The sequence below is a fragment of the Erythrolamprus reginae genome, chromosome 1 (assembly GCF_031021105.1).
Source record: "Erythrolamprus reginae isolate rEryReg1 chromosome 1, rEryReg1.hap1, whole genome shotgun sequence".
Classification (NCBI taxonomy): Eukaryota; Metazoa; Chordata; class Lepidosauria; order Squamata; family Dipsadidae; genus Erythrolamprus; species Erythrolamprus reginae.
Genome location: NC_091950.1, coordinates 321,067,607 through 321,082,400, shown reverse-complemented (window position 1 = coordinate 321,082,400; position 14,794 = coordinate 321,067,607). Strand labels below are relative to the sequence as shown.

Sequence of the window (14,794 nt, the reverse complement as noted above, 5' to 3'; positions counted from 1 at the left end):
AATTGTCTAGATGAGAATAGGTTCTTGCAGCAATAGTTGTTCTATTTCTTCACATGTTAGTCTATCACTTGCAACATTTCCACATATAACATATTTCCATTTTGTTGGTTATATTTTTTAAAGTAGTCACTGTTAAAATATACGATTCCGTTTCTGAGGAAATTAGTACACATAGCCATCTCTGCAAAACAGTCTTGTCTTTACAGTCTTTTATCGTGGAAAAAGTTGTTCCTCTTTTTCTTTAAAGGAAATGCTTCACTTTATGTCATATTTAGAAATCACAAAGCAAGTATTTCAAAGCTAATTCACAATTAGAACTTAACACTGATTCAATACATATCTCACATTTAATGGTGATGGAACTGAACAGAAGAGGGCACCAGATTTAACAGTGAAACCTAAGAGTTCAATCGGTTAAGAAAAGCATTATTGAATTCAATGTAAATAAAATACTTGCAAAAAATAAATTCCATTAAGTTTCCAAGAGATTTGTTAAGGGGAAATTGTACCAGGAGGAGCAGGAATTTTAAATCTCTTTGAGATTACTGGTTTCCAGAAAAATGGCACTACATCACTTGCTTATATATTCTACTTCATGGTTATAAATATGTACGGCTGCAAAAACAGAAACATGGTCTAAACGATAAACACCGAGAAGTGTTCCTCACAAACAAAAAATACCTTGGAGGTTTGTTCCCCTTTCCTTTGTAATGAAAAGAAATAAGTTTTCACCTGACACCTTCAGGATTGGGCGGCATAGAAGTTGAATAAATAAATTTTATCTCACAAAACGTAACCGGGGAATCATTCAGAGAAACAGACAGGAGTAGAGGTGGCAAGTATAAACTAGGAATATTTACTGCCAGAATGTATATGATTTTAAAAAGAACAAATAAATATATGCAAGTCAGTCCATCAATGGGACTTTGACAAAGTTAGGGTGATATTTATTTGAACAGAAATTGCACAAGAGCACAAAAACAGCTGCTGTTTTGAAACTTAAAGATGCTTGAGGGGCATCTAGATGTCCCATACAGAAAATAAGACATTTGAAATACGTACTGTAGATTAACAGTCCCCAATCTTTTTGGCACTAGGGACAGGTTTCCCGGAAAGAGTAGTGGTGGTGGTTTTCGCTTGCCCACCACTCACCTCCAGCTATGCAGCCCAGTTTCTAACAGGACAGACTGGCACAGAGCTGGGAACCCCTGCTATAGATCTTGCACCTGCCCAACAAATATTCTTTTTAAAAAACTTTTTGAAAGTTTTCAAAATGCTCGCTTATATGTTTTATATTACTCATCTTGGTTGCTCCAAGTCCTGAACCCCATCTGGTACCTACAGCTTAACCAAATTTAGCTTAAGTGCTCTGTGTCTGCTGATAGCACAGCACAATCCTACATATTTGTTTGCTGTGGCCCAGCTATTTCACTTTTATTGAGTCTGAATTTTGTTAAAGCTTCCTCATGCTCCAGCTAACTTCCTTTAAGAGCTGATTGTGTACTCTTCCAACCCACAGCATGATTTCCACAATAATCAATAAGTAGGCATTAAGTTATGCAGACCTGTCAAAATGATTGCATCAAATGTTCCAGAACCTCATTAGCTATCATGGGTTAGTTGCAGCACCTGTTTCACATAACCTTCTGTCATAAACTGAAGTTACGAATATACAATAATAGAAACGGTGGTAGATGATGCATTTGGAAAACTTCAAAAAAAAATTCAAATCATTTTGAAGCAAGATTCTGCACCATATACAACCACATTGTCGCTATTACATGAATTGCATTTTGGCTTTTTCTTCAGGGCAACACATCGGCACACTGAAGGTTGAGGCAGTCTGGCTGACGTGATGACTGGTATAAACTCTGGCAACAATTTTCTGTTCTTGGACAAACTCATTTAAAATACCAAAGTTGATCAAGCTGATCTCTATCAAAATTGATGGTTGCCCAAGAATCATTAGTTGTGAATACCTTGGTCTTGTAAGGTTAAGCCATGTGTTTTAAGCAACAGAGGCTCATTCATAGTAGTTAAAGGCACTGGGCTTGAAACCATGGATTCTAGTTCTGCCTTAGGTGCTAAACCAGCTGTTGACTGGGCCAATCCCTCTTTCAGCCCTAGATTTTTTTTTTTAAATGGCATTATTAATTCCTATTTGGTACTTTATATTACATACAATCTAATGTATCACTACCACCTGGCTGTAGTGCTTCAGCAGTGACATCAACTGAGTAACTCACATTTTTTAAACTAATGGATGGCAGCCTTTATTTGATATTTTGTGCTCATCTTTCAATGTTGCCATTGGGACAATCAACAATTGGTTGAACTAAAATGTTTTCTAGGACAGCTTTAAAGCAGTTGGCTATAATTGCGTCCACAACTCAGTTCTTCCATTCCAAAGCATACAATAGTGCCATTTGCTTTTCTGATGTGTCTTCCACTGAAATGTACCATTAAGACAGCATAGTAGGATGCAGCAACTGCAATGCTCTTGGTGATGTTCTTCTACAATGTCATTTCAATATTCTTGGTTGCTGATGAAATAAACGCCTGTGTTGGTAGCAATCAGGAAAAGTAAAAAAAATGTCCTAGATAAATCCAGTTTTGGAACGATGAACATCAATGCACTGTGCCTCTCATTTAGCAAATGTGCTAACAACTTGAAACACCTTATTTCAGCATTTACCAAAACATCAATTAACATAGTGTTCACACATACACAGGAAATATGAGCTCTACAGTATCTCCTGATCAGCAGCATTTTCAAACACCAATTATGAATTTTTTTTATAAATGAGAAACTGACTTACAACTCAGTTGAAACAAACTGCTTGTAATACAGTCATACCCAAACATGGACAGTTGAAGCCACAAGATCCTACTTAATATTAATCTACAACTAGAACATGATAAGAGTACTTGGCAAATGCAACGGACTGGATCCAGATTTGCTCCCTGTTCAAATTTGGGGGAAAACAACAACTCTACATGGTCTCCAGTTTATCTCAAGATGCAAATTTGCAATAAGATCTGATGATCTTACAAATTGGTATATAAAAATGCACTGGATTTATAAAGTACTTTTAGAAATTTTGTACTCTGGATAAAAGACAATTGTAACGTGTATTGTAAATGTTTAAGAAGCACATTTTTACAAATGTTCATAAACTCATAGGAAAGACCCTGAAAGTGCTTACAATATTATTTTTGGGAAATCCAAACAAAAATTGCACCAATGTTTACTGTCAGAGCAGTATGAAAACCTTTGCTTTTGATTTCTCCTATAAGGCACGCTTAAAGGCCTAAAATAGCTTTTAGTATTATCATAGGTCTGTGCTCCTGTTGAAGCTACTTAGCCTGTTCCATTAGTCTTGAGTCAAATTTCCTGGATTAGCCTTGTGTGTCCTGCAGCAAGTATAGTTGGGAAGATACAAGGAAGATACGATTTCAGGGAGCAGGAAATTACTTCACAGAACTTAAGAACTTACTGAAGTTCTTATGTAAGGAAACTGCTTTTTTTCCCAGTCAAGAATACATTATAATGGTTGAAATGAAAAAAAGAAATCCAAAAGTTATTCTGGGCCTCAGCCTTAATTGCCCTTTAAATATGAATCATTCATAAATTTAATAAAAACAGCAGACTGAAAACTGCTGTGAAATCAGCAGTTCCCAAACTAGAGTCCTCTAGATACGTCAAAACTGCAATTATTTATGAATACTGGGAGTTGTAGTCCGGAAGTGTAGAGGGCAGCACATTCCGAAGGCTGAATTAAGTAATATATTAAGATCCAAGTGCCAAGTTCATTAGGTCAACAAACTGAAATAATTACAGTACTCATATTTTTTAAATACATTTTTCCTCCATGATGTTTATCTTCTCTGGAATTGCTGGAAGTAAACTTATTGCAGCCACAGGTATGACATTGGCATCAAGTTGAAGGATTCCCCTAGGGGGCAAAAATCAGTTAAAATACTAACTTCAGAACTAGGATCATATAGTAACATTTCAACTTTTCACGGTTAAAACTACTAAGGAAAAGTGTTTCAGCCTCTAAAACCAGGTCATTGGTTTCTGGAAATGGCCTATATGTATATATTGCAACCAGTTAGGTCCCACAGAGTGGGTCTTCTTCGGGTCCCGTCAATTAAACAATGCCACTTGGCGGGACCCAGGGGAAGAGCCTTCTCTGTGGCGGCCCCGGCCCTCTGGAACCAACTCCCCCCAGAGATTAGAATTGCCCCCACCCTCCTTGCCTTTCGTAAGCTACTCAAAACCCACCTCTGCCGCCAGGCATGGGGGAATTAAGATTTCTTTTCCCCCTAGGCCTTTACAATTTTATGCATGGTATGTTTGTATGTATGTTTGGTTTTTTATATTAAGGGGTTTTTAATTCGTTTTTAGTATTGGATTATTATTGTACACTGTTTTATGACTGCTGTTAGCCGCCCCAAGTCTTCAGAGAGGGGCGGCATATAAATCCAATCAATCAATCAATAAATAAATAAATAAATAAATAAGATTAAAATGTAATTAAATCTTGTTTCAAAGAATTCTGATGATGAATGTTATCTAGAAAAAAAAGTTTTCATTTATCTGTCTCTTCCAGTATCAGTACTCCCATCTAAATTATTTATAACAGGGGTGTCAAACTCGATTTCATTGAGGGATGCATCAGGGTTGTGTTTGACCTCAGGAGCCAGGGTGGGCGTGGCCAGGGTGGGCCTGGACAGCTTGACGTCACTCATGTCGGGGTGTCTGTGGTGACCCAAGCACTCTGCCAGCAGAAATGGGCTCCTGAGCTCTGCTTTCAGCTGTGATGGCTTTCTGCATGCCCCCCGAGTTACATTTTTGCTGGCAGAGGTACTACAGGTGGGTCCTTTGCTGTTTCTAGGGCAGCCCCGTGGGTCATATCTAAGCACCCCGCGGGCCAGATCTGGCCCCTGCACCTTGAGTTTAACACCTCTGATTTATGAAAACTGGTGCTAGGGTTTTCCTTTTCTTCATTTATTTGCTCATCTTTTTTTTCCTAACGTGCAATAAGTGATTAGTACCCTGAAACAATCTGGTATGAGCCACAAAGTATCATGACTCACCTATATATAATATCAGAGCTTTTCTAAGGCTCCATAAATCTGACCTGTCTGACTCCAAGCTAAATTCCACATTTCTTCCAATACCAATTATGTTGAAATGTATATGAAAAGATAGAGATGAGACCTATGGGGCATGGAGAAGGGCTCTTCTCTGCTGTGTATCAGGCTCCTGTTTATAATTATTGGAAGAACAAAATCAATTCGGTCTACTGAAGCATTTCGTCTTTATCTGATGTTACTTTTGTAGGGCTACGGAGGGACGGGGAGGAACCAAAGAGGAGTATCTTTCCTTCCCTTTCCACTCAGTGAGCATGCTCTAAGCAGAGCTCTTGATGGAGAGGGGAAAAGATAAGAGAGAAATCCATTTAGCATTCTCACTTTCTGAACCCTCTGGTGATCGTTTCCCATTAATAATTAATATTTATAATTTAATTGATTGGTTTTATAAGGTCATCAAATCAAGACCTCAGGTGGGGTACATTAGTTCCTTAACAAGCCATAAAACCTGGGGTTAGTTTTGTTTATCAATTTAACTAGCCTAGCTTGAATAAATAAATTATATGAAACCTCCATTACCCAAGGAAATTTGTTTTAAGGACAAAAATAAATAAAATATGTTTACCTGTTGTCACATGAGGGACAAAACACTTTTAATACTTTTATGATTAAAGTTGCTCCTACAACTCCAACCACGATGACCTCCATAAAATTAAAAAATACAGGAAAAGAATTGAGCCAAAATGTACAAAGCTCCTTTCTCAGATCTTCTACCCACTGACACATCACCTGCAAAAATAATAACACAGCCGATTAAATCCAATAAGGACACCTGCGAAAGCCTATTTTTCTTTGGTTGTTTGCTTTATCAATTTATAATTTACACTTCTGCCATGATGTGGGAACTTCACATATATGTTGCACTTATATATCTTTTCAAACAGAACTCTTTTTCCCCTTGAAAATTCCTTGGAATCTTTTCCCACATCTTCTGTTGTTTGAATCCTAGTGTCATTGTTCAAATACTTTTTAACTAAGCCCCTAATTTCATTTCATTTATTTATTTATTTTCTGTTTCCTTTTCTGAAGTTAACTTTGACCCAGCTCAGATTTAATAGCCCCTTTCACACATGCCTAACTGGTGACAATGTCATGAAAACAGAGAATTCCAAGCCCCTGAAGCTGAAGTAACTTTTCCTGGTAAACTACATCGCTTACCTTTTATGTGAGGGGTTCTGAACCTGGGGTCAGGACCTCTTTGTGGGTCGAACAACCATTTCACAGGGGTCGCCTAAGACCATGGGAAAAGACAAATTTCCCATGGTGTTAGGAAGTAAAGCTTCTATTTCTGGCGCCTTGGAACATATTTTTACAATCTGACCAATCAGGCATTTACAGTGGGGGTGTCCCTCTGTCCTTCCTGCCAATCAGCTTAAAGGTCTGTTAGGAGAATTGGCGCTAGACTTATGGTTGCGGGTCACCACAACATGAGGAACTGTACTAAGGGGTCATGGCATTAGAAAGGTTGAGAACCACTGGGCTATGGTTTCTATGGAATAGATAACTAGGGAAAAGGGAGCTGGTTTATGAATTCTGGGGTCTTTTGTTTCAATAATACCAAACTTAACGAGTTAGTTGTTTAGCTTAGTAGACAGGAAGTAGTTCTGCATAACACCAGCAGTTACTCCCTCCCTCCCTTTCTCCTCCTGTGCCCCTCCTTGCATCTTTAGGGCAAAGAGGAAAAACCAGTTGCCACCAGTACATCAGGGCCCAAAACAATGCTGCAATGGGTTTGGGCTAGTAGCCAATCAAGTCTACTGCTGAGCCAAGGGGCTATCAGCTGACTTACAGCTATCCGGGAGCACCTTGCTTATAATATTTCTGGTGAACAGACCAATTGTTCTGGATGAGTGAATTTAGTAGCTGCCAATAAGATAGAAATCTATCAGGGGCCTAGCTTCTCTTGAGAGGCACACTTAAGTCCCAGCTGACCTTCTGCCTGCTCTGATGCGGCTCTCATGACATGGCTTATGGGTGCTCCTCACTTAACGTCTACTCATTCAACAACTATCTGAAGTTACAACAGCAGCGAACGAGGGGTACTTATGCCAGGTCCTCATAACTGCAACCGCCCGTCATCATAATTCAGGTATTCAGTGACACGCTCACAACTGCAACATTGTGGCATCCTGCAGTCATGTGATTGTCACTTGCAACTTCACTGCTGAGTTCTAACAAGTACAATTGATGGAGAAGCTGACAAGAGGTTACTAATGGCAATCACATGACTGCAGCACTGTGGGATTAATTTATTCATTTGTTTTATTTTTATTTATTTATTAGATTTGTATGCCACCGCTCTCCGCAGACTCGGAGAACACCTCATTAGTTGAGATAATCACCAGGAATAAACATTGACTCAAAGGCATAGCACATACCCATACCCATGGGAGCATCAGATGAAGGAGAAATTGGGGGAGATGCCATAACCTGGACATGAGAATTATGTCTGTCTGACTGAAGCTGCACTCCTTAGTATCTGTACTATATGCATGTAGAAAGGAGGACTTCAAGTACACAGTTGCAACCCCATCTACCCTTCTAGTTATCACCTTGTTTCCATACCTTTTTATTTTTGTTGGATTTAATTTCTTTGATAGAGTGACGGAGGGGATACCGAATGGTACCCATTTCCTCCCACTTATGACTGTATGACTGTAACTTGTTGCTTGTATCCTTAAGATTTCTATTAATATTGTTTTCTGATTGCTTATTTGACCCCTGTGACAATCATTAAGTGTTGTACCTCATGATTCTTGACAGATACATATTTTCTTTTATGTACACTGAGAGCAAATGCACCGAGGACAAATTCCTTGTGTGTCCAATCACATTTGGCCAATAAAGAATTATATTCTCTCAAAGAAATCCCCTTACATATCCTTTAGCTCAAATTAGGTGACCATGACATTTACATGATCGTTGTGACCAAAAAATATACCTTATAAGATGATGGTGGCTCTGTTCTGAGTGGAGTCTCTGGCAATTTACCAGGCATTGTCTGTTCATCCACTGTAGTTTCTACTTGCCTGAGAAGATAGTGACTGGTTGTTTGTAGAGGACTTTCAACATCTGTTTTACAAAAATCAAAAAGACAGGTTCATCGGTCGGTATATTATTTTAAAAACCACACTAAAAAGAAGCAGAGTAAGGACAATAAATAAAAGTCCCAAAGTGCAAAACTATTTAAATCTTTTAAAGAATCATGGAGTTGGTATAGATTTTTCGTCATCTGTTCTTGGTGTGGGTTCCATCAGAAAATATTTTATAGAAATCATCCAGCCATTGTTTGAAATTTTTCAGCAAAAGAAAATTCACTGTTTGGGAACTATTTACAGTTGTGGCAGAGAGTTAGATAGGCCCAAAATGTTTACTTCTTCTGGAGGGGGCGGGTATGTAACAGAAAATAATTGAGAAGTACTGATCTAGTCCAAGAAGGTTTCTCAACCTCAGCAACTTTCAACTGTGTGGATTTCAATTACAGTAGAGTCTCAATTATCTGACATAAATGAGCGGGCTGATAGTCGGATACCCAACTATAATAATCCAGACTCTACTGTCAAGGCAGGAGTAAAATAAATAGGAGGTCCTGGGATAAAGCATTCCGTCCACCTCAGTGTTCCCATGCTTGCTGGCTGGTCCGGGGAGAAAGGGGCTCTTTAGTCACGCCCGCCTCCAATGGCAGAAGGGTGGATGTGAGTTTTTACAGCCTGGCAGCGGCGGCCACATAACACCCATCCCAGTCCCAGCCTGACACAGCCCAGCCCAAAACGCCACCACCACCATGGGAGAAGGTGAAGCAGTCCTTCCAAATCCTTCAGCTCCCCAACGTCCAAGGAATCCTGGGTGGAGACTACAGGATTGGACCCTGCAGCTGCCTATTTAACAGCACACTGACCCACCCCGCTGTCGCTACAGGCTGAGAGAGGGGTGAAGACCTCCACCGCCTCCCAATTGGAACTTTAAAGAAGGAAGTGGGGAAGGGAGTTCTGGACAGCGGGCTGACCTGAAGTGTTTCTCTGGGGCAGCAGCCTGCACCTCCCCCGCCCGGCTTTTCTAGGCGTCTTTGGGGACTGTTTTCCCATCATGGCTGCATTGTTTGGGGCGTGTCTGGTGGCATGGAAATGCCTACAGCCATGCTCCCAACCATCCATAACGTCAGACAACCCGGAGTGTCAGATTACCGAAGGACGGATAACCGAGACTCTACTGTATCACAATTCCCCTAGGAATTGAAGTCCACACTTATCTGAAGCTTGATCGTAAAGAAACATGGATCTGGCCCATGTTTTAATTTTCCTTAAAAACATTATGAGAGAATACAAATAAAACAAAGCCAGTTGTAACCATATTAATTTGACCAGCCTATAAACGAGAGGTTAACTTATGGCTGTTGAGGTGATCTTTTTTTGAGTGGTGAAGTCCTTAAATCTAAGGTAAGAACTTTTTGATCATGCTAGCCTCAGATTTAATGACTTTAAAAGTCCAGGAACATGAACACCGAAAGAGTCTAGACCAATGTTCCTTGGAGGTTTGAAGATGTGTGGACTTCAACTCCCAGAATTCTATTCTAAATACTGGATCCTTTGTCTCACAGCTGCCTGAACAGACTTAAGGCTGGGGAATTCTGGGAGTTGAAGTCCACACATCTTCAAACCGCCAAGGTTGAGAAACACTGGTCTAGATACAGTGAACAATGAATTTAATTGACTCCCTTCTCAAGAACTTTTTAAAAAGTCAGAACCCTTAAGTGAAATGGCAAAAAATAAACTCAATAGCACCTTTTTAAGAAAAAAAAATAACATACATGAGACGGGTGAGTATGAAAACTGAATGAATAAATAAATAAAAAATAAAATAAAGCCCAATTCTTGCGACTCAATAGGACTGAGTACCTTTTCCTGCAAAGTTTGGAAGCGTAAATAAAATATCATTGTTCCTCGGGCTGGAATACAGCATACTTTCCTCCAGAGGAACGGTGTAGTTTGTATGTCTCAAGAGTTGTTGATCCTTTACTAATAGGTCTATTTCTATCACTTCATCTTGTTTAACCTGCAAAAGAAGTGTAACAATGGGAGTCACATTTTTTATCCACATATGTTGGGAATGTTGTTGGAAACAGTCAAGCTTTTTTTAAAGCTAGACATAAAAGAGCAAGTATTGTAAGAAGGGATTTCAAGATCAAAAGTTGCTTTTTTTTAAAGTGACAGTGTCACTTAGTATTATGAGATAAACCCAGGAGCAAAAACTCAGCACATAGAGCCTTTAGATCATTAATAGTGCTTTTATATACAGCTAAATATATACAGACTTATAGAATACAGGAAGAGGGAGAACATGAGGAGAAGGGACATCACCTCTGATGACTTCCCTTATATAGGCAGCTTCTTACCCAGCTTCTTAAAGTGGCAGCAACCCTACTGCCTCGTTCCCACTGCATCAGGTTCCGGTTGCCTCTGCTTACAGCCTCTCATCATCTTACAGCTATTAAATCTTCATGGCACCGGACCAGAATATATCTGAGACCGCCTTCTGCCGCACGAATCCCAGCGACCAGTTAGGTCCCACAGAGTTGGCCTTCTCCGGGTCCCGTCAACTAAACAATGTCGTTTGGCGGGACCCAGGGGAAGAGTCTTCTTTGTGGCGGCCCCCACCCTTTGGAACCAACTCCCCCCGGATATCAGAGTTGCCCCCACCCTCCTAGCCTTTCGTAAGCTCCTTAAAACCCACCTCTGTCGTCAGGCATGGGGGAATTGATACTTTCCCTCCCCCTAGGCTTATAAACATTTATGCATGGTATGCTAGTATGTATGATTGGTTTTTAAATTGGGGTTTTAAATTAACTTAAATTTAAATATTAGATTTGTTTACATTGTACTATTATTGCTGTGAGCCGCCCCGAGTCTGCGGAGAGGGGCGGCATACAAATCTGATTAATAAATAATAAATAATAAATAAATAAATCTATATACCCTGATGGACAGTTAAATGTGTTCCTACCCTTTTTTCCTCCTCACCTCATGAAGTACGTGACATATTAGAAGAAAATGCTCTGCTCTCATCGGCATCATATTCATTATATGACTCTGTAGTATCATCCCCTAACCCCCAAAACTTTACCCTTAAGACTATCCATTGTTGATCTTACCCAATTCCTAAGAGGTCAGTAAGGGGCGTGCATGTGCACCATAGTGCCTTCCGTCTCCTGTCCTAATGTTTCTCTCTTAGTAGTATCATGTATATAAACATTGCTACATCTTTGTATACTACCAATACATGCTTGACAAAATAAATAAAAAATAAAAAATAAATATATTGTGTATCATAGTTCCTTCCGTCTCCTGTCCTAATGTTTCTCTCTTAGTAGTATCATGTATATAAACATTGCTACATCTTTGTATACTACCAATACCTACTTGACAAAATAAATAAATAAAAATTAAAAATAAATATATTGTGTATCGTATCAAAAGGGAAAGCAAATGGCTTGATATTTCTAGCATCAGTATGGGTTATATTTTCTCAATCAGAAACAATGTAAGGAAAAAGTAGAATATTGCCTTTCAAATCAATCAGCAACAGAATTACAGATGGATTCTGAACCCAAACATTAATTTCTATATTTGTATGGTATGACTGAATGATCTGAATTCTGAATATTTTTAGAGGCAAAATAATCTATAACCCAAGAGTTACTATTGTATTATTTACTTAAGAAATTGTTGTATAAATTGTGACTAATGATGAGACTCCAAGGGATACATAAATTTATATTCCCCTATTTACAATATGCATTATATTGAGTGTTAATTTTTGTTCATATTTGAAGGTTTTCTTTTTATCTGGGGGCTCTTATTTATTTCATGATACTTTTATATCTTTGGGAATGGGCAGCACACAAAGCATATTTATATAAATAAATATTCTACCTTCATTCTAGGAGGCGGAAATAATATTTCCTCCCTTCATTTTGTTTTCCTCCCCAACAAAAACTTCATGTCAGATCAATTGAGATCATTACAAAATACCATCATTGTATATTAGATTGGGAAGTTGAAAAAAAAATCCCACCGCATATTGTTGACAAGAAAACTGCAAGGATATATCCATGTGGTCATCAAGAATTAAGCTCAATGCATGGGCAATTTACCATTTATCCTTGTACAACCCCAAAAAACCCCAAATCCCTCACATACTATTCCAAAGTAGCTGCTTTTAAAAAGTTAGCCATTTCCGTTCCTCCATTTCCTGGAGATACGTAACATATATAAACATTCCTAAAATATGATTGTATAGATACTATCAAAATTCCTGTAAAAATTACAAAAATATATAAAGAGTGTTGACTTTGAGGGTTTTTTAATTTAAAAAGTACATACTCTGATACAAAAGAGGACATAGAACTAACTATATGATGTCAGACAGAAGTATTCTTGGTTTGTTGGCAAAAGTTAAAACACAGAACTAAAATATGTAATCATTCTTCAATAACAATCTTCCGCTATGGATTTATACCTAAGCTAGTAAATACAATGATTTAGAAAAAGAATACTTGCCTGCTTTTCATCTATATCCGTCACTTCTTCTTGAACGACGATCAATTGCAAATTGGAACTGGATGCCAATGGCCACTCATGAATCATAATGCGAACGCTGACAATGCCTAAGGTATCATGGGTTCCACTCTTCACTATCAACAAATAACTGTGTGTCATACAGAGGCCATGCAGAGAAACAACATCTCTAGAAACAAGTTACACATTAAAATAGTGTGGCAAACTGGATTGGGTGCCCTATTGCAATTCAGTGTGGAACTTATATAACTAGCTGACTAGATTTCAGAGTTACTGTATTTTTGGGGAAAATGACAGAAGGTTAAACAGACTATAAAAATGGAAACATGAATATTTTCTACTTTCTAGATCAGGGGTTTCCAAACTTGGCAAGTTTAAGATTTGTGGACTTTAACTTCCAGAATTCTCCAGCATAGCACAAGTCTTAAAGTTTGAAGACCTCTGTTATAGATTGTGTTATCGCACAATTACACTTTCCCACTCTCTCTTCTTCCCTCCTGCACTTAAGATAGCTCCTTTCTTCTCAAACCTGCTCTCTAGATTCTTCAACTCATTGAATCGAGTCAAATACCCATCTCCATACTATTTGAGGGAAGCTACTGAATTACTAGGGCAAATTAACTTTATATACCCACTCTTACACCTAAGGAAACATTAGGAATTCAAGCAGTTCTACTTGTAGTAGGTGGGCTCCAGAAATCACTGAACAAAAGAGTTGACAAAAGATATTTAGATGTACATTTAACGTATTCAATCCAAAATAAAGCATCTATGATCCAAGCCACTATACAACATATGGAATAGAACATAAAGTGACAAGCTCTTAGGCTATTTTCTCCTCATTTTCAAACAGAAGCTGTCCTCTTGTAATGTAGGTTTCTCTCAATTATGTAGCTCACTGCTACTATGCTAACACTCAAATGTTTCCTCTCCCGCCATCTACATTTACACTGATTTCAATAGAAGACTAGTAATTTCTGCTGCCACTGTATTAAATTAAATCTGCATAGAATATAACAATCATCAAGATGTTTGTGTGGCAAAGATGCCTTGGCATTTATTATCCACCACTGAATTGAGATCCAGTTTTGTAATGTCAATGACTTGTTCCCCTGGCTTCTGAGTCCTAAATCTCCCTAATCTAATTTCCACCTATTCCATTTAATCCAGTAAAATAAGTGATTGTTTGCAGGCAAACATTCTGCTTCTTCTATCTGGAGAAAAACATAATGAATTGCATCATGAGTTTCAAACTCACGTGATTCTTTTCAAAATTTAATAGAAAGTCAGTAATTACGGCAGTTATTATATTACAGCAAATGAAATTTTGTTTGAGAACTAAATGAAATATATACTTTTCCACAGTAAAACCCCATCAATCAAGAAGGACTTTCTCTCTCTAGATCAGGGATGTCAAATTCGCATCATCTTGACATTGTCACATGACATATTACATCTTCTTCCCCTTTCGCTAAACTGGCGGTGGGTGGGGATGGCCAACCCATTAGACATCCAACCCGTGGGCCGCAAATTTGACAGCCCTGCTTTAGATTATGTCTATTTAGGTAGTCCTTGACTTATGATCAAGGATTTCTGTTGCTATGGAAAGGGATTGTTAAATCAGTCACACCCTTTTTTATGGCCTGGTTAAGTGAATCACTGCAGTTATTAAATGAATCATGCAATCATTATGTGAATTCTGTTTCCCCCATTGACTTTGCTTGTCAGAAGCCAGCTAGGAAGGTTGCAAATGGCAATTCACATGATACCAGGATGCCGCAAGCATTGTAAATACATGTCAATTATCAAGCACCCAGATTTTGATCATACAACCTTGGGGGAGCTACAATAGTTAAGTGTGAGGTCCAGTTGTGAGTCACATTTTTCAATGCCATTGTAACTTTGAACGGCTGTTTAATGAATCGTTGTAAGTTAAGGATTATCTGTATTAGAGCTAGTTTGATGCTAGAAAATACAGGAGGAATTCCTTTAAAAGGCCACAATGAACCACTGTTGGGATCCATTTCCTCTACAGCATTTTTTTTTAATGCATATTGCTC

The 14,794-nt window shown here is 38.5% G+C and overlaps 1 protein-coding gene across 1 annotated transcript in view; it reads right to left on the bottom strand.

The window, feature by feature from the left end:
- Positions 1-919: 919 nt before the first annotated feature.
- GINM1 (glycosylated integral membrane protein 1) overlaps positions 920-14,794 on the bottom strand; it is a 29,733-nt gene continuing 15,858 nt past the window's right edge. The window contains exons 4-8 of the mRNA XM_070733696.1: positions 12,717-12,850; positions 10,056-10,212; positions 8,102-8,232; positions 5,726-5,889; positions 920-3,956 (exon numbers count right to left, since the gene is read on the bottom strand). Of these exons, the coding sequence (XP_070589797.1) occupies positions 3,854-3,956; positions 5,726-5,889; positions 8,102-8,232; positions 10,056-10,212; positions 12,717-12,850 (689 nt within the window). The 3' untranslated portion in view covers positions 920-3,853. The remainder of the gene's footprint in view (positions 3,957-5,725; positions 5,890-8,101; positions 8,233-10,055; positions 10,213-12,716; positions 12,851-14,794) is intronic.